This window comes from Colossoma macropomum, unplaced genomic scaffold (genome assembly GCF_904425465.1).
Source record: "Colossoma macropomum unplaced genomic scaffold, Colossoma_macropomum, whole genome shotgun sequence".
Lineage (NCBI taxonomy): Eukaryota > Metazoa > Chordata > Actinopteri > Characiformes > Serrasalmidae > Colossoma > Colossoma macropomum.
This window is the reverse complement of record NW_023494795.1, coordinates 29,360,125-29,380,787: the sequence shown is the minus strand read 5'-3', so window position 1 is coordinate 29,380,787 and position 20,663 is coordinate 29,360,125. Positions and strand designations below refer to the sequence as shown.

Below are 20,663 nucleotides of genomic sequence, written 5' to 3'. Positions count from 1 at the left end.
GACTGAAAAGGTAGGAGTGTCTAATAGAGTGGACAGTCAGTGGACACAGCATTTAAAAACTCTGGCAGCACTGCTGTGTCTGATCCACTTGTACCAGCACAACACACACTAACACAACACCACCACATCAGTGTTACTGCAGTGCTGAGAATGATCCACCACCCAAATAGTACCTACTCTGTGAGGGTGCATGGGGGTCTTGACCACTGAACAGGGTAAAAGGGGGCTAACAAAGTATGCAGAGAAACAGATGGACTACAGTCTGTAACTGTAGAACTACAAAGTATTTTCATCTTATGTGAGCAAACAAGTCAAGTGCTGATTTTTTGTACTTAAATGCTGTTTTATATTGTGACAGTTAAACATAAAACAAAATGAAAACAAAACCTACAGTTGTCTGTTTTATCTTAGCTCTGGTGTTTTTTTTTTACTTCTTCCCTTTCATCCATCATTGCTCACTAGCAGCTCAACACAGACTCACATTTCACACACAGAGACAACAGTGTCTTAGTTAATCTGACAACAGAGTAACAGATGAAATATTTTTGATGAGTACATAAATTAAAAATAATCCGAAATTGATTTCTATTCCATAGGCTCCAGCCTCCCCCTCGACCCAGAAGGATAATCGGCTTAGACAATGTGTGTGTGTGTGTGTGTGCGTGCGTGTGTGTGTGTGTGTGTCATTTCTATTACATTGGTAGAATGGCCACAAGGGGGCCTGCAGAAAGAGGCTACAAAAGCTTCACTCCTGAGCTACACTTTGTTGCTGTAGCTGATCAAATCTAGAAAAGTTGGAAATGACAAAGACAAATTTGCCACCATGCTAACATTAGCTCAATTACATGACAAAAAAACTACACCAATGAATCCTTAAAGTGTGATCTTTCACATGCACACATACTAAAAGTCATTTAATTAAACAACATCAGCTAAATGAAAGAAAACTACACAGTGTGATACATTTTTTCTTTAGGACGAATGGGATTTTTGCCGAAGTCCTGTAATGCTTGTCCAACCTAACAACAATTTTTGCAAAAAAAGGCATTTGTGGGTGGAGCATGAACAGGCCTTCAACAAGTGAAGAGTCATGCTATTCCAAACTGCATAAATTCTTATATTCCTCAAACTGAGAAGATATCTTTTATCCTGACATTTACTCCAGACTCATAAAGCTGCAGGATCACATGACATGGTAGCCAAAGAAGTTTGCATGTGATGTGCAGGTACTGAGACATGGTCCAGTGCTTTCGGACAACAGGAGGGCGTCACATGGCCAGAATTTACGTGCTTGCTCTGGTATGATCTACACACTTTCCCCTGCTTTGAACTCACAGTTGACCTATTTCATACACACTCCTATGACAAGGGCTGTGCAGGAAGAGATTTTTTGTTTGCCTCGCTGCACTACGACCTATGTCTGTTTTGATGTTACTGACAAGAAAGTGCAAGTGCAAAGTGCACCTTATTCAATTACAATTAGTTTAATATATTTAATATACTTCAGCTCATGTTAGGTATGATGTTGTATTTTCCACTTTCACAACACGCAAAGTACAAAATTATTCAGGCACAGCCAAAGCTCCCTTACACTTTCATACTTTTATGCCAAGTATGAAAATGTAAGCTTCAATAATGGAAGTCTACCATCATCTGAGTATTCCTCTTAAAAATAGTGCTGTTCTGATCATTATTTCATGGGATGATGCATGCATGTACAATATTTATGTGGCCATTTTATTTAAAAAAAATCAGGTATTATCATATGAAAAAATTCACACACATTGTAAATACCTTTGGTAACACTTTGCTAGAAACTACTTAACCCTGACATAAACATGTCACATAATGCCGGGAGTTGTCATAACACATTATATCCAGTTATATTTAGTAACTGTCATGATTGTTTCTAAGTGTACTCTAGTTAGCTGTCATGACATCAAACATTATGATACGTCATGAGAATGGTAATGGTAACACAACTTTCTTATAGTACTGAACAAATCATAGCAACATATAGCATCTATCTATCTATCTATCTATCCATCTATCTATCACTGACTTTACTGTGACAACAGGTTAAAAACAGCTCTGGGAACAGTCATGAATAATCTGATGAACATCTCATGCCTTTTGTGCGCCTTGTGTACATCTGTGCCAAAGGAATTTGAGCTGTCAGCTGGCTGGGTGGAGGAGCTGACTGGGTCTCTGCTGATCCACTCTAATCACTGTGTCAGGGTCCTCTGGGGTGAATCAGTGGGGTGAAGTATGCTGACGGTAAGTGAACTGTGAAGTCTGCTCGTAATTTTGCATTTGGGAGCACTGAAATCCAACACCAAAGAGGGCCTCATACGCTGAAGTGTGACCCAGCCAATAATGATAGAGACTTGAAGCAAACTCTTAAGTTAAGGCCAATTTGCACAACTTCCACCCTTACTTCAAAATGTAGTCAAATAGTCAAGACATGTTTGGTGTCTGAAGTTTGCTTCTTTAGTTTCGCACAGAAGCTACAAGGTTTATTTAGCTAACAAATGATGGAACTATGCCAAGTTGTTATGTGCAGCATATAGCAAACCAGCATGTGCTGTATTGTGGACACTGGCATGCTGGTCAGCAGCAATGGAAGCTGTTATGCTGATCACCACCAAAGCCAGCATAGCTGTTCAACATCAGCATAACGGCTGTTGTGTTTTGGACACTGGTATGCTAAAATGTGCAAAACCAGCATCAGACAAGCACCAGATCACAATAAACCAGCACAAACCATTTTTTAACAGGGCAGCTTGACAAAATTCACTTTCTCTTTTCATTATTTTCACATTTTTCACTAATCAGTGTTCTCATTACATTACCCAGCATAAATTACCCAAATACATCTTACAACCATTTGGAATTCCTGTGGTGTCAACCAATCTTCACTGCTAGCATAGCCACTGAGCTACAGGTTAGTAAATGCAACTAAGCCAGCATTACTGTAACTCTTATCTTGTATTATCTTGTATTCTTACCAAAATCATAAAGAAAATAGAAAGTCTATCTTCATCCAGCACAAAATGGACACCAGAGAGAAGTTTTTACTCTTTCAGGCCTGAGAAAATGAGCTTAACTAAGGTGATTATCTAGATAGTCAGCTGCCTTGGTAACTTTAGCTTTTTTTCCTCTCCTTATAAATAATCTGTTGTTTGACTAATCATTCTCTCCATTATACTGACAATTTGAAGACAGATATATGACTACAATGGCATATTCAGCATCTTAGCAGTAATGCTGTCTGAATTTGTTAGCTAACAAAAAAAAGAACATTTCAAAACAGCCTGCCACCAAAAACCCATCCTGAAGCAGTTTTACAAAAGTTCCTCTCATCTTCAAGAGACATGAACAGAAGAGGGTTTCTCTATTGTCCCCTTTAGGCATGCGGTTCTTATAAGGCAAATTAGTGGGGTATAGGCCTAAGCTACTATTTCTTGTTAGCTGCATTAGCCTCATAGTTTCAGTGCACGACTAAAGGCTGATTTACTACATTTGGATCAAGGGGAAAATGTCTCTATTAGAATTTATGCAAAAAAAATATTTTTGCAATGGGCATTAACATAAGATTTGTCATGTCTCAGCTAAGAAACACCTAAATAATTAACAGTATAACCCAAGCACGGACATAATAACAATTTATATTACATAGCATTTTTCTTTGCACCAATGAGGAGCGGTATCTACATTGCATCACTTCAGATTAATGACTGTTTGGCTGCCGTTGTTGATGCTGTTCCACACAGTGTCCAGCAGTCCTGTTGTTTGGGGCGCTCTCTGTCTGCCTCCTACAGTGCAGGAACTATTCAGTCGGCCCCACATGCGCTCCATATTTACTTACATCATGGTAGCCCATCTCCAGGGCTGTTCTCCTCGGTCTATATTTTATGGCTGTATTTGCTTTTGTTGGAGGCTCCAGCTGGCCCACACCGAGAGGGCCCGCAGTTGAGAGGCACATCCCTTTTGTTTGTGTGGCAGTCCATGCTCCTCACCACCCGCCTAGCCTAGTTTTCCTACTCATTTAGTTCCTGTGTATGTGTGTGTGCGTGTGTGGTCCCAGCAGAGTGTTTTGGCTCAAGCCAAACGTTATAGTCAGCGCCGAGGTAAAGCATAGCTGACAGGGGGTGGGGTGTGCAACCACAACTAGGAAGACCCTGCTTGTCTTTTTCTAAACAAGAGGTTAATGGGCCAGTAAGGTATGGTGTGGGGCCAGCATGTGGAAGCCCTACCAGCCATTACAGTTCCTCATGTGCTATAGTTTGACACAGATCAGAAGCCAGTTACTTCAAGGACACAAAGTGCAAAAGGCATTCAGAAAATTTTGAATGTCTTTTTACATTTTAAAGGGGAATTTCTGGAATATTCAGTAACTGAAATATAATAAATAAAGTTATCCAGGGAGGTTTGATGTGAAATTCTAAAGAATGTGTGCATTCTAAAGAAACTTATTGATTCTGATTTCATTACAGTGGTGGCGATAGGAACCAGGGATTGTGATGTCTACAATACAGATGGTCTTCTGAGTTATATGTAAAATAGTGGTAAATCTGAATAACAATAAAAAAAAAGTTTTCTTTGGGGACTATTTTGCCTTACAATTACCTGCAGGTAGTTCTTCACCCAGGCATAGATGCTTTGGACACCTGGTTCCTATCACCACCACTGTGAACAAATTTAAACTGGCACCCGACTCTCATATATGTATATATATATATATATATATATATATATATATATATATATATATATATATATATATATATATATGAATATGAAGAGTAGGAGTGGTGTTCCACTTGCTCCATTGTTCAGGCACTTTTTGCCATGGTGCTTGTTATTCAGTGAACTGATCTGTGCTCGGTATAAACTCCTAATTAAAAGCAAGCCATAGCTAGGTCATGTTATGGGCTTAGCAATGACTGAATTTTTCCTATAAACACAAACTGCAGCAATCCACCCAGTCAAGAACATCTGAGGTGGCAGACTAAGGTCATAGTTTCCAGCCTGGTCTTGAACCCTGCCAAACCAAAGACATCTCCTCCTTAAAGTGACTCCTTTTCTTTGTGTCTGCACCACACGTGCCTCAGAACTCAAGCTCCTTGTTCTGGCAACAGTGTGGCCTGTTCTTAAGAATTATGCCCACTGATGTAAATTTTACAGCCTTAGATACAGTACTCATATGTTATATTGCTGAATGTACGGTAGTTGTCATGTAAGTGTGAAATGTATAACACTTTCTTTCTTAATTGAAGATCTGCAAGTTCAGACTACACCTTCACATAGTTGTGTTATGAGAAGAGTGGAACTGTAGAAGGTGATAGAACTCTGGAGTTCTGGAGTTTTGGGCAGCTTCCGCGTTTAGGTAGGAGGCTGGACCCCCTTGATGAAGAGAGGTTGAACTGAAAAATAGGACTGAGGAACAGGGTGGTGGTGGAGTGCGAAAACTTTGTCACAGGAAACAAACGGTAGAGATGGAAATCATAGGACACAAGAAGGAAGGAGGAGGGGCTCCAGTCACAGTGTGGTCATCCTCTTAAATTATTTCCAAACTTAATTTGTTTGACCACCATGGAACTGCTACTTACTCTCCTGCAGTCCAGAAAGCCTCACCTGCATGCCACACTCCCCCCGGTGACATTGGTGCCTGTGGGGACTATTACATCCTTGACAGAGTTCACCTGGATTCTCTACATATTTGTATGTGTCATCATGATAGGCTTTTAACAGTCATTACTGTTTATCATGGATTTAATTCTCATTTTCACTCTTCTAACAGCAGACACAGGTTTCGCACTGTTACTCTGATAGGCCTCAGTTATTATTGGCTAATTTAAATACTTCTGTCATCAGTTATCATTGGTTGATCGAAATACTTCTGTCCAATGTGAGGCTTGTTTCTTTTCTTTATTGCACATACACTATTGCATATTTATTGTCAATTCTTCATTCTTTTTTTTCATATTGCTTTTGTTGTGTTATTGTTTTGCTGTCCAGCGTCGACCAGAGGAGGATGGGGGTTTGAGTCTTGGTTCCCCTCAAGTTTTCTTCCTCTTGCTCTTACAGAGTTTTTCTAGCCACTGTTGCTGTTGGCTTGCCCACTTGGAGCTCAGACTCAAGTTTCTGTAAAGCTACTTTGTGACATCGCTTTTCGCATTAATATGAATTTAAGTGAATTTTGAGGTACAAGTAGTGCGAACTCAATGAAGAGTTGGGCTCCATTGGAGGAAAGTGCTCATCTGTGCTGGAGTGTTTTGCTTCTGGATTAAACCTAGTCCATCTTGACCAGCATGTTGTTTTGTGGCTAGTGTTTTTGCTTGGAGGAGCATTAGATCAGGACACTGTATAGCACACCTTTTGTTTAAATACTTTAAATACTAAATACGTTTAAAGAGTTGAATGCTCTGATCCACGGAGAATAGAAACACTAAGCTACAGACATGAGGCACATTTTTAGCCACTCTTTATTTCTGCTTTATTGAAAACTGGATTAAGACACTAGTGCATCATATTGAATGTATCATATGTTTTCTGTGAATTGTTAGGCTGCTACACACTACCCCACAAAAAAACTCAAGTACGACTAGACAATACAGGTAGCTAACAGGTTTTGTTTTCATTAATTAGATAGAATTCACTGAGGTCCAGAAGCTGCTCTGCTGAGGTTTCTCTGACTTACACAACAAATTGCTGACACCTAGTGGTATGGAGGGAATTCTACGCATTGAAAATCCCCCCCATCTTGTGGCTAAAAATACTGTACAAAAGTAAACCTGAGCAGGTTTATAAGCATGTTATAAGTCAAAACCAAATAAAACACACATTTTAAGTCGTTTAGAGTGACACAAGATGTTTCAATATCATTGTAAGCATTACTTACAAGTTCTGATCTCTACAACCAGTTTTTTTATTCACTGAAGCCTTTGGTTTTTGTTACTTTGTTGTAGTAAAAGCACTGTGTTTCCTGTTGGTATTCTGTCTGTATGCCTGCCTTGCCTGAAAAGCATCATGTTGATCATGAAAACGTATTCACCATCAAATAGTTTTTGTCCTTCCTGTGGTTACATGTTTATTAAGGTGACAGCTACGGTGGCCGAGAAGACCCAACAAACCGCAAATTAAAATGAGCTGCAAAACTCAGAAAGCACTTTCATCAAAATGATGACACAGACGCTACATTTCATAAACGTACTGCAAATACAGAAACACATGCAACTTCAGAAATGCTGATAACCCAGTCACAACACAACAGAGTTTCTGAAGGACACTCAGAGAGGATGGAGCCATTCAAACGTTTAAATACTGTGCAGCACAAACTTTCACCGGTAAAAGTTGACTTAGTAGATTACTGATATCACAGTATCATAATGGGAATTAGCTGTAGAGTGTAACTGTAAATGTCTAACTAGAAATACCAGATTAGCTACCATAGAATAGTTATGACATGTCGGATAGCAAACTAGACAGCCAAGTTAACCATGAACTGGGGATGTGAGTGTTTGTGGTCTTACGTACTTCTGTCAGTCACTGTGTCCCAATTCAGGGGCTGCATCCTTTGAAGGACGTGGTCTACAAAGGGGTGTCCTGCGTAGACAGACCTGTGAAGGCTGAACTGAAATGAGATGGTCTTCTCTATGGTGGATTTCCTGTTTGCATCACAGCACCACTATTCCTGCCCTTACAGGTACGTCACGAAAGCCACTCTTGTCAAGTTATTTTAAAGTTCTTTAAAGACGGAGTCAGAAACTTTTATCTTCGAAATGGGATGGCCTAGTCGCACCGCTGTGACGCAATCAGCCGTCAAATGCAGCCTCAGAAGGACAGAGCCGCTGAATTGGGACGCAGCTAGTGATTTTCATGGATATTCCATCCCCTTTGACCCCTTTGAGTCTTCCAGTGACATTTCCATTGTGTTGTGGCTCACTTCCATTGGGTTATGACTGGCTTTGCTGCATTTCTGAAGTTGCATGTGTTTCTGTATTTGCAGCATGTTTATGAAATGTAGCGTCGCTGTCGTCATTTTGATGAAAGTGCTTTCTGAGTTTTCATAGTGTCTACGAATTTGCAGCGCGTTTGTAAAATGCAGCATCCATGTTGTGATTTTGATGAAAATGCTTTGTGGGTTTTGCAGCTTGTTTTTATTTGCAGTTTGTTGGGTCTCTTTTTGGCCCCCGTAGACAGCAGACAAAGAGCTTGAAAGAACTAACTATTACATAAGTGTGAGTAAAACCACTTTAAATGTTATAATGCCATAAGATTAGTTCTCATTTAGGACAGCTATGTAAGGGGTTGAATGTTTACTGGACTAAACAATGTCAGCCTTTGCTTTTCAAAGATCAGCTTCCTTCAGAATATCTATTTGTATTAGAATGTTTCATATTCTCATTTGACACAGTGTGAATTCCTCATTTGCAGCTTCAGTGAGATTAAGTTTTAAAAGCTGGTCATGAAGACTGCCCATCAATAATCCTAGCATTACGCTAGACAATAAGTCTGCCAATAACCCCACCACTACACCCTCCAGTTAACCCACCAATAAGCGCAGCATATAGTCTGCCATTTACCCCGCTATTAAATCCACCAAAAAACCCGCCAATAAATCCACTAATCACTCCAACAACAGTGTGACAAGAACCCTGATGATAGTCCTGCCGCATCAACCAAAGGAACAAGGACCCCACAGTGCAAAGCAGGATTATTTTCTTTCTTCCCATTGCCTGCAATACAGGAGACAATAATTTGTTATGTTTAAACAGTCAAACAACATTAATTCATAAGTAACTTTGCAAATATTTTATATGTACATTCTGGCTTACAGGAGACCGAGGGGCTAGTTGTCTTAAATAACGTGCTGTCCTGTCAAATGCTTCACTATTCTTCGGACATTCCAGCAGTCCCTGGTCCTCAGAGAAGAGGAAGTCCACAAGAATAACCCCTTCACGATCATGTACGCTGCTGCTTGGTATTATGGCCCTTGAGTCAAAGGTGTGGTGCAGCACTATCACAATGGTGACTTCACCATCTGTACAGATCCAAAATAAGAGATTAAAGACACAAATCTCATCGGTTATGACAGTAGAACATTATATAACTTTAGAATAAATACAATATAATATGAACACGAATACAATGAAATACATTAAACAAGATATATAAATACACTGCAATTTAAAAGTTGGTTAAAAGAATACTGTTAGAAGGACACAGGTTTAGTCCCTGACTTCTTGCTGCACTCCAGCTATCGCATAGATTTATTAAATTCCATCACCAGCACACCTCATTTCACTTAACGAAGCACTGATTAGTGAAATCAGGTGTTGGGTGATAAATACAAACAATAATGGGCTTCCACAAAGAGTTTAAATGGTTAAATGAAAACACTGACATTAGGGGTGGGAATCTCTAGGCACCTCACGTTTCGATTCGATATGATTACGATTCAGAGGGCTGCGATGCGATTATAAAATCGCTGCATCTTAATGCATCTTTTATTTTCTATACAGGATTTCTATTTTCTCACTGTGTGAGGACTTGGTACTTTTAAAGCAAAGTATTTGTAATGATCCATAATGAATTTACTTCCAATATCTTTTCTTAATAAAACAAATGGAAGTTTTCTTTAGGGATTTTTTTGATTTTGTAACTTCGGTTTTGGTCTCGTTGTAGAAAGTGGGGGGGTCGCTGTGTCAGTAAAATATCTTCGAGACAGGACGCTGTATCTCGGCTCCAATGTGTGCAACATAGCGCGAAAGCCCTGGTTCTCAACGACTGAGGACTGGCGTGCAGACTGCAGGTCACATAGTAACTCAGTCTCACCTAGCTAGTAGCTAACGAGAAGGCAAAGTGATTTAAGATGAACATTTGGAGACGAATGGACTTATTCACATTTATAAGCAGCGCAGTTGGCTTCCTGGAACGTTAAACCTGCAATGAGAGACTGTCACACACTAAAAAGTTGCGAAGATGAAGTTGCTTCTCTTTCGAATTTTCAGTCAGAATTTAAGGTGGGACGGGAAAATTCGAACAAGAAGCTGGAGAATAAGAAGTGAATTCAGCCTCGTAAAACAGTCGAACATTGAGAAACATTTTACAAGAAATTGTTCAACTTTTGAGGAAAAGTTTTCTGGTGGAGATGGGAGGAAAGCGGCTATAGCTGAACCTTAAAGCAGAGCAAAGTAAATCTGCATTTTCGTTTATATTTTTTAGCCTTTACTAGGACATTAACACATACTGAGACATACTGGACATTAAATGTTGTGGCTCCCAAGGTGGTTTGATTTTTGTTGAAAGGACAAAATGGCTCTTCTTAACATTTGTGTTGTGACTCCTAACCTGACCTAGCTTTTAATGCAGAGGGAGCCGGTCGGATTTCTCACTCATCCAGTTGTGTTTTTGTTATGTGCCGCCACAGACTGTCCAGGCACTGCACTTACCCACTTCCAAGTTCCGCCTTTTGCGTTCCGTCAACATTGTTATAAATTACATATTTAGAAAATCGATTTTTGACATTTGTGAATCGATTCAGAATCGTCCACGTCCACATCGCCATGCATCTAAGAACTGATTTTCTCCCCCACCCCTAACTGACATCTACAAAATTACTTCTTAGTATTAATATTATGTGCATAAATAAACTCTTACTGCCCAGATAAATATCTTTCTAAATATAATTTTCCCAGGTTCCTAAAACATTTTGCAAATGTTACTTTATATCTGATTACCACAAAAATTAATTATTGTGGCATGTGTAAATGTTTGGACAACAAGTCTTAGTACTTAGTAAACTTGACAGGTCTTCAAGTTTCAAGTTTCAAGTTTATTTGTCATTTGCACATGTCAAGACTTTCATGCATTGAAATGCCTTTGGTGAGGCTCAGCTAATCACAGCATTATATACATACTAAAAACAGTACAGACAAAACAAAGTAAAAATACAAAATAAAATACTAAAACTGAAATATATTAAATATACACAGAATATATGCAAAATATAGAGACAGGAGGGACCTATGTAGAAGAATTCTACTCTGCTACATACAAATATATCAAACAAGGGATAATCTGAGGAAAATATATACACATTTTAAAGTGACTTAGTGTTATTGTCTGTAGCAGATATAATAAATAATACTAACAAAGTGCCCGAGTGAAATGGTAATGGGGGAAGGCTCTCTATGCTCTCTATGGTGCATCTGTAGAAGTTGGTGAGGATCTGAGGAAGCAGACCAAACGTCCTAAGCCTACGCAGGAAGAAGAGGCGCTGACGGGCAGATCTCACAATTGTGTTGGTGTGGAGGGACCAGGTGAGGTCATCAGTGAGGTGCACGCCGAGAAACTTCACACTGCTGACTCTCTCCACTTCAGCTCCACTGATGTGTAGTGGAGAGTGATCACCCCTTTGCAGCTTCCTGTAGTCCACGATCATCTCCTTTGTTTTGCTGATGTTGAGGCAGAAATTGCTGTCATGGCACCACTCTGACAGAGCGCTAACCTCGTCTCTGTAGGCTGTTTCGTCTCCATCAGTGCTGAGGCCTAGGATGGTAGCGTCATCAGCAAACTTGAAGATGAGGAGGGAGTACAAGAGGGGGCTGAGTACACATCCCTGGGGAGCCCCTGTGCTCAGAGTCAGTGTGGAAGAGAAGCTGTTCCCAACTTTCACCACCTGGGGTCTGCTCGTCAGGAAGTCCAGTATCCAGTTGCAGAGATGAGACTTCAAACCCAAGTCTGTGAGCTTAGGGATGAGTTTGGCAGAGATGATTGTGTTGAATGCTGAGCTGTAATCTATGAACAGAATTCTTACAGATGTGTTCTTTCCGTCCAGGTGTGTGAGAGCAGTGTGTATTGTTAGTGCAACAGCGTTGTCTCATCTACTGGGGTTTTTCAGCAGTGGAGGTGTTAGCTGCCTCAAAACGAACATAGTGTGCATTAAGCTCATATGCAAGTGAGGACGAGCCCCTATCACAGATCGTACCTCCTTTGTAATCAGTGATAGTGTGCAAGTGTTTAGTCGTACTAAATTAGTTCAAACTGCAGTCCCACAGTAGAAGTTTTCAGACTTAGATATTCACAAGGATTATGATATGATGTATTTGAACTCAAGGTTTTAACTGAGACAGTGATAAACTATATATAAACTATCACTTATAGGGTACTTTCTGTTGAGAGGTGTCTGTCCCAAACCCTAACCTCTAAATTTTGACCTGTAAAAATGTTTTTTCTGCCTTTTTCAGTGTTGTTTTTGAAGGGATCTTTTTGAAAGCTTTAGATTTAGACTTAATTTATTTTTTAAATTATGAAAACATTATTCAAAAATTGCAGTCCCATAGTTTCATGTCACTACCGAAAAACGAAGAGTTTTAGTCTGTATGCGGAGTCTTACTTTAGCCACATCCCGGCATTTTAGAGCAGGAAGTGAGACTGCATCCCTGTCCCTCATGGCCACATGGTAAGAAAACATTTGAAAGACTTACTACACTCTTTTAAAAAGATGGTTCTTCAAGGGTGCTATAAAGAACCTATTTGAAAATATCGTAACACTAGCAGAACACATTTTGGTGCTATACAGAACCATTCGCCATCAATATTTACCATTTCACCATGCAAAGAACTATTTCAGCATGGAATGGTTCTGTATATAAAACTAATGGTTCTAAATAGAACTATTCCCTTTTTCTGAAGAACCATCATTTTAAGAGTGTAAATAACTACACTTTACTAATGATGTGCACATGCTCGGTAGGGCAAACTGGGAGGAAAGCAGATTTACAGGCCCAACCAGCCTGTATACATACACACACACACACACACACACACACACACACAGTTCAGCAGTGCTGCTGCATTGTCTTACCTCTAACCCGGGAGAGAACAGCCTGGATATCAGTCCCAGCGCGGGAGACGATGGGACAGAAAAGCACTTTGACATCATACTGACCATCACCTTCTACCACCTCTATAGGCGCCTGAGCTCTTAAACCGCGAATGATCATGCCTTGAAAGTTGCTAACACGATGGTCATGTTCAAACAGCAATCTGACGCTGGACATACAGAAAAGCGGCCTGACGAGGTCATTAGCGAAACGCGACAAACTCATGCTGCCCGAGTATCACTGAGACGGAAGAGATCGACGGTCCACTTCTCTGGCCCTTAATCCTCGTTACGATGCACAGCTAATGTTCTCATTTGTGCTCTTTCACTCGGAGGAAAACAGGAACTGGACCTGCAGGATAGCAGACTGCACAAGCTCACTTTCACTTTCAGCACTGAAAATGAAGCTAAAGATCTAACAGGTGGGTAGAGTAGTCCACACCCACATCTGAGCAGTTATCTTAAATCTAGTGGCTATATCTAATATTTATCATTTTTGATTGCTGTAAGCTTATAAGATTATCTAATTCATTTCTGTTGTTTTTCTTTTTTTTTTTAAATGCTTGATGCACTCGCATTCACGTAGTAACCATATATTCATACAGACTGATGCCAAGTTGTAAGTTAAAGGGAAATTCCACTCATTTTTCACTGCATAATTAAATGGTTAAGATGTAAACTAGTCACAGTGGTGGTGATAGGAACCAAGTGTCTGAAGTGTAAAATAGACACAGTATATTTTATATACTTTATACTTTTTGTATACATGTACTTTTGAGGTAAGGTTTTGGTATGGATATTTAGTAAAATCCTTTCATTTTGGAGAGGTACATGCAGGACACTGTGGCAAAATAGTCCCAAAAAACATATTTACTCAGGTTTACCACTGTTTTACCATCATCAGCATTACATATTAAAACCCAGAAGACACGTGAGGGTTCACTGGTGGTTTTGGATAGTAATACAATGGCTATATCTAAACCCCTGGTTCCCATCACCACCACTGTAAAGAAATCTGAGTTGCCTACAATTAAACATTCCACATCATACCGCTGAATGACCTTGTCAGTGTGTGAATTGTGCAGCAATGTTCTTAGGGAACTTTAGTTGATTTAGCCCCTTCATTCAGAGCCCTGCAGCACCATTATCAAAGAGAAATGCAATGACTGTAGCTACAGTTTAAACAGCACAATAAATTGAAGTAAATTATGTGTTGTATATTCTCAGAGTGAAAAAAGTTTAACACGTCTTCTACAGGAAACATTTAAATGTGGCATCTTTCCACAAAATTTAACGCACAATTTCTATTTATTTGATGATGTAAAATATAAAATGTCCCATAATTTTTGCACATGCCACATTTTGTTTATTCTTTCACTCCAATTTGTTAAATAAACCGTAATTGTGCAAAAAATGAAGCATTAACTTTGTTTTTGTGTTAAACATTGGGATGACGAGTGGCTTTTTTAAAAACATTAAAAGCAAAAACAAATTATGCCGCTGACAAGGGGTAAAATTCCCTGACGACTTCCTGCATATTGATAAACTATCATTTCTACTCGCTACACAGTTTGCACTTCTCTTAGAATTAAACCTTCAGTCCTGATGTTTTGGGAATATCCCTCAAAATGTCTAAATAACCTGCCTAAATAACCTGTGGTCCACTTTGAAGGCTGCTGTTAGGATGATTGGTCTAAATGCAAGATGTGTGACCAATCACAAAGAAGCACAGATGCTGTCACCAACACATTAATCAAAAGAAATTAGTTGCAGACTTCACATTAATATACTGGAGAAGTAAAAGTATTTTAAGGCAAAGATCCAGAAGTAACCTTCACTCACCCATGATAGGGAGACTGGAACCAAATAATTATTTTTAATACAACTAATAAAGGTTTAACCAATAAATGGCTGAAAAAGGTGGGGATTAACAAGGGTGGGTACTTCAAGATTTATTGTTTTGCATCCCTCTTTGAAACAAAAAGGAAACGAACAATAAACTGGGATTTGCATATCTGCTGTTATATATATTCGAGTAGAAGAGCTTGGGCTGACATCTGGCCTCCGTATCTCCAAAAGGTACATCCTCAGTCCTGGTCCTGGAGTACCGCCGCCCTGCATGCTGTAGTGTTCTCACTGCTCTAACACCCAGACCACCTCATTAAGGGCTTCTCAATTAGTTCATTAGTTGCGTCAGGTGTGTTGGGAGCAACTCTATAACATGCAGGGCAACGAAACAAAACAAGTACAGATGCTGCTGAACTCATCCAAAGCTAAAACCCCTGAACATACGCAGAGGTCACATTCAAAAGCAGCAACTGCAGTGTCCAAAAATCTACAAACATAAGCAAAAAAAACATCTTGATTTACGGACAGCCCAGCCACACATATCTTTTGCAGATGAACCTTAATACACAAGTCAAATGATGTAGCTTTTTGTCATTTTGCATCTTTAGGTAAATTTGCTCCATTATAGTCCTGCCACAGTGTTTTATTGGCACGTATTCTTTTTGAAATGTACAGCAAGTTCCTCCATCACAGCCAACAGGAGTGCACATGATGGCATTTCTCTGAGCATATTCACTGTGTAGTAACTGTGGGCAAACAGGTCAGTTCTCCTTGGCAGCTCTCTTTGTCCATTTACATGAAGTCATCAGAATCGTTGCCATCCTGTAACAAGATCAGAAAAGCACACAAATGAAAAGAAAAAAACATTTTATAATCTGAAACACACACACACACACACACACACATACATACACATTATATATATATATATATATATATACTATATATACTATATATATATATATATATATATATATATATATATAGATAGATAGTAAAAGCCAGTTATATATATTGTAAAAGCCAGCTAATAGTTAAAGAAAAGACAAAGAGAAAAATTTAAGACAAACATCGATAATTTGGAGGCGGATTTGTTTGCATTTATAATCACTCCAGCTGGTTTCCAGATACGTTTAATCTGCAATGAGAAACTGTCAAACACTAAAACGTCACAAAGCTGAAATCAGCTTCTCATTCAAATTTTCCCATTCCACCTTGAATGATGCAGTAGTACATTCTGATGCCTCAGGCATCATTTAAGGTTGAACGGAAAGTTTCGAATAAGAAGCTGACTTCAGCCTCGTAAAAAGTTGAACATTAAGAGACACTTTTCAAGAAACTATTTTTAACCTACTTTTGAGGAAAGGTTTCCTGCCGGTGATGTAAGAAAAACAGCTATAGCTGAGCTAAAGCTTAAAGCAGAGCAAGGTTAGTCTGTGTTTCAGTTCATATTGTTAGCCTACACTAGGACATCAGCACATACTGAGACATATTTACAGCCAAGATGATTAAACATTACTTAAATAAATGGACATAATAAATGACTCCAAAAGCAGACTGATTTTTGTCTTCTTCACATTTGGGTTGCCGACCCTGCACTGAGAGAAGACGACTCGGCGCCATGGGTCTGAAAAGGATGTGTAGCTGTCAAGAAGCTTCACTGAGAAAATGAGATAGACACCAAAGACGTTTTGCTCTAGAACACTGATATTGGACATCTGCAATGTGGAGTAAGGTTTTATGGATTGATATATCAAATTTGGTAACTGGAATTACTTACAACTTTTAAGACGGAACCTTCCAGTTGCGGTTTTGATATTTTATTTAGTTGCTAAAGCTTTTGTGTAATATACGTTTTCTGTTTGTTATCCTGAGGCTGAAAAATGAATGAACTGTACTTAAGAGCTGTTTTGACTGGTAATCATCTAAAAGAAAGGATGGTCTCTGACTGTAATGATATTAGCTGAGAACAGCAATGCTGTAATGCAAGGAACAAAGTATGCAGGCAAAGAAAGTACTACCTCATTTGTGGTCATGTTGTCACTCTTCATGAGGGATGAGTAACTCCTACAATAGAAACATCCTTTTAGCAGCACACTTAATTAGGATGCATGAAATGACAAAGGAAAATTATGAGAAATTCAGAAAAACACTGAATCCTTATACAAATTGTGTCACACAATTTGATTTAGTATTTTACATGTTTCATTAGTTTTGCACATTCATGTTATACCTTAACTCTTCAAGCTCTTTTTTCCTCTTCATTTCTTCCTTTTCCCTCTTTTTCATTTCTTGTATCTGAGCTTTTTTCTCATTCCTCTCCTCTCTGTCTCGTGACTCTTTCTCAGCTGCAAGATCCGGATATCGTTCCTCCTTTGTTTTCTCCAATCGATTGATGATTTCATTGACTTTCTTTTCTACTGCCACTGTTTTCACCTGTTTAAGATTATTAAACAGGTTATTGTTTATGATGAATGGCATACAGTTCACTTTTCTGATCCACCTCATCCAACTTGAAATGTCAAGTCATAATCCCAATATATTTCAGTTTTAAGCAAACCATTTTCTTTTGTCTTCTTTCAGCACACTTGATTCAGCTCATCAGCTTATTATCAAGGCCTTCATGAACTGAATTCAGAGCGTTAGATGAGAGTAAATGCTAATCTCTGCTGATTTAGACCACTGGCCACCAAACCTGGTCCTGGAGACCTACGTTCCTGTATAGTCTGCTTACAACCCCAATCTGCCACACCTGCTATAATTAAATAACTTCTTTAGAAGTGTTTGACTGGCTGGATCAGATGCACTAATGTTAGGCAAGGGGGGCAGGCTGTTAAAGGCAGGTTGCAACTAAACCCTGCAGTAACGTAGATCTCCAGGAAGAAGTGATTTAGACGGTTGTGCTAATTGGGAGCCCAAAACGTACCTCTTTCTGACGGTGAAAGCCTATCTGGCCAACATCCATGTCTCCAGTTTTCTTCAGGTTGCCCCATGGTGTGTAAACAACATTTATGTTGTTCATTTTGCACCCTGTGACAATGCAATTATCCATTAAAGCAAGACATCACTTTCAAACTCAGCTCAGTGTTCACTCTTCAGCAAACCTTACCCTGAATGCTGTTGTTCTTGACTAGCTGGGCACAATCAATCAAAACCTCTTTTGGTATGTCCTCTATCGTCTTCCCCTTTAAGCATATAAGAGAACAAATTTCATCAAAATTATTCCGTCGGCAGTGGAAAAAATCAATGCGAAAGAGAGTTAATGAGAAGTGATCTACCTTGGGCATTCTAAGGTATACATGGGCAGAGGAAAGTTTGTCCACATGAAACCTAAAAATAAAAAAAGATTAAATGTGAGATGTTGGCTTATGCTTTAGTGATAGAAATTCCATTTTAAACTGTGAGGCCACCTTGTGGATAGCTTGTGAAATGCTAATTTCCTGTGTGCGAGTGCACCTTCATGGGTACAATTATTATAATTAAGAAGGAAGCTTCCAGACTGTGGTATCCTTACCAAATGTCTTCAGGCCAGCCATATTTTATGAGATCCTCATCTGTCAAGAAACATTATGACTGGGATTAGTTCTAACTGATGTAGGATGTTAACACAATAATGTACATGAGGGTAAATTAGCACTTACTTTCATATTTATCTTTCCCCATGTAGATGGTATAGGGCGGTGAGACGACTGCAAAAAGAATTTTTACAACTTTATACATTTCATTAATGTTGTCAAACATCTTCCTGTATTAATGTTTGGCCTGTCTGACTGCTTAATCATGCAGATGTGTGCTGGCATAGAGCATGATATCTACAGGCCTTATTGCCCTAAAAAATTAATGGAATGGGGCCTAAAGACACATTTACTTTTACAAGTTCACTTACAATAATTTAAGAAGAGTTTATTGCTTTATTTAATAAATTTGTTTTAATATAACATGGTTGTCTACAGATTCTATCCATTTAGCCACAGATCCATCACAGAGAGCTGGACAGGTTCCTTTTACTGGAGGACATAAGTTTGGTTTTACTGCTCTCCCATATAAAGATAATCTGACACACAGCCGTTTACACACATACTTGTTGGTAGAAATGGAACATTTAATTCCTCCACTCAGTAAAACATAAAATAATAGATATATGATAAAGTATAAAAAAATATACATAAGAATAAAACTACCTGATGTATTGCTGACTAACCAAAACTTGACAATACTAATTTAGAAAAGCTTCTCCTCTGCACTTTTGGAATATCACTGTATCAGTGCTTCCAAGCAGAAAAAAAAGGAGAGAAATATCAAAACCTTTACCAAAGCATGAAAATGTTCATGGCTCTATAAATACTCAACTTTGGTGCTTAAATTGATCAAACATCTCAGACAATGAATGAAAAGCAATTTCTAAATTTAACACGTAACTATGTGTAAAACATTTTCAAAAAGATTCGATACAGGACCATATACAACACCTTCTCAATCAATATGAAGAACTGTTTCACCATGGAAAGAACCATTTAAGCATGAAATGGTTCAATATAGTACTTAGGGTTCTAAACAGAACCATTCCATTTAAAGAACCATTGAAAAACCATCGGTTTTAAAAGTGTAGATGTATAAAAAAAGAGATTGAGCAGAACTAAACAAGCTCAAAATAAACAGCTAAAGAGCATATATCAGCACAGGAACTGAAGCTTGTTAAGACTATTTGTCTTTTTGATGCACTTTTGGCCTAAAATAAAATGACCAACTTCAAAAGTTAGAGCTTGACCAATCACAAAGCATTACAGACGATCACCAACAAAAAGGAATCAGTAACTAAATGTGGAATACTGTCTCTTACAAATATAGACCTGAGCAGATGTTAAAGTATTATCATCTGAATATACTAAGAGATGTAAGCTGGAACTAGTTAACCTTACTACCAACCTCTGGGCTTCACTAACGTTACAGCGAGTTAATTTCAGTAAAAAATTGATTTATTATGTGAAATCATTTAGACTTCAACAGCATTAACATTAACTCCGTTATTCAGTATCAGCGTGTATTAAATCACGAGGCTAAAGTTTGCTTCTTATTCGAACTGCCCGTTCCACCTTAAATGGTGCAGCAGTTACATTCTGGCACCATTTAAGGTGGAACGGGACATTTCCAATAAGAAGCCAACTTCAGCCTCGTTCACTCACCGGCGCTTGTAAAGTAGAAAACCATTTTCGCTCAGACAGGAAGCTTGAGAGAAGAAAAACGTTCAGAGCAGAGAAAAAGACAGATTTGTTCAAACAAAAATAAAGTCTAAAGATGCGTTTTCAACATAGTGTGACTAACACCCAGCTACGACCTCATCCCACACAGGAAGTTATTTCCGGTCTGAAGGAAGCGATTTCCGGCGCAACCTCCAGACTTTTATTTTATTAAAGTATTGATCAAAACACAAATGCGTTGATGTAAACATTAATGCAAAGCACCCACAACAAAAATCAAATAATTTCTAGGCGATTTATAAGTGCTTTCCTCTTCGAGTCAGAAAACGGCTGTAAGAATTTAGCCAAATTATTACATTATTTTTAGATTTTATTTTTTCTCCATGTAGCCTCTTCTCTTTATAGACTGCGACGGTACAAGAAGCTTAAATAAAAAAATGTATTGATTAAAATGATTAATAAATTGTATTTATACAGCACACTTTAAGACAGCATCAACTCAAGACACTTTACACAAAATAAACAACATAAAATTAATTCATAAAAACACATCTAAGATTCTTTAAAAAAAATCATTTTTTTAGAACAAAACACGTCTAAAAAGAAAAGTCTTAAAAGGGTTAAAAAGGTTTAGGAAATACTTCGTTTCGATTTAAGACGTTTAAGAGTTTAGGCGTTATTTTGTTGTTTTTTTTATTTGACATTCTTGTTTCATTTGTTCTTAA

At 38.5% G+C, this 20,663-nt stretch overlaps 2 protein-coding genes across 3 annotated transcripts; both read right to left on the bottom strand.

Annotated features, from left to right (window-relative positions):
* Positions 1 to 8,055: 8,055 nt before the first annotated feature.
* Positions 8,056 to 13,234, bottom strand: LOC118815778. Of its 2 annotated transcripts, none has more exons than XM_036582130.1 (3): positions 12,875 to 13,234; positions 8,829 to 9,046; positions 8,056 to 8,741 (listed from the first exon to the last, which is right to left on the bottom strand). In XM_036582130.1, the coding sequence occupies exons 1-3, from the start codon at positions 13,116 to 13,118 to the stop codon at positions 8,505 to 8,507; spliced, it is 699 nt and encodes a 232-aa protein (XP_036438023.1). In that variant the 5' UTR covers positions 13,119 to 13,234; the 3' UTR covers positions 8,056 to 8,504. The 2 variants fall into 2 exon arrangements, with proteins under 2 accessions (XP_036438023.1, XP_036438024.1); XM_036582131.1 differs by having other exon boundaries at positions 8,841 to 9,046.
* Positions 13,235 to 15,362: 2,128 nt separating this feature from the next.
* On the bottom strand, positions 15,363 to 20,097 carry ccdc25 (coiled-coil domain containing 25). The gene is made up of 9 exons (XM_036582129.1): positions 19,924 to 20,097; positions 18,382 to 18,429; positions 18,255 to 18,294; positions 18,019 to 18,070; positions 17,850 to 17,925; positions 17,667 to 17,770; positions 16,974 to 17,176; positions 16,762 to 16,807; positions 15,363 to 15,562 (listed from the first exon to the last, which is right to left on the bottom strand). The coding sequence occupies exons 1-9, from the start codon at positions 19,946 to 19,948 to the stop codon at positions 15,533 to 15,535; spliced, it is 624 nt and encodes a 207-aa protein (XP_036438022.1). The 5' UTR covers positions 19,949 to 20,097; the 3' UTR covers positions 15,363 to 15,532.
* Between the last annotated feature and the right edge of the window lie 566 nt (positions 20,098 to 20,663).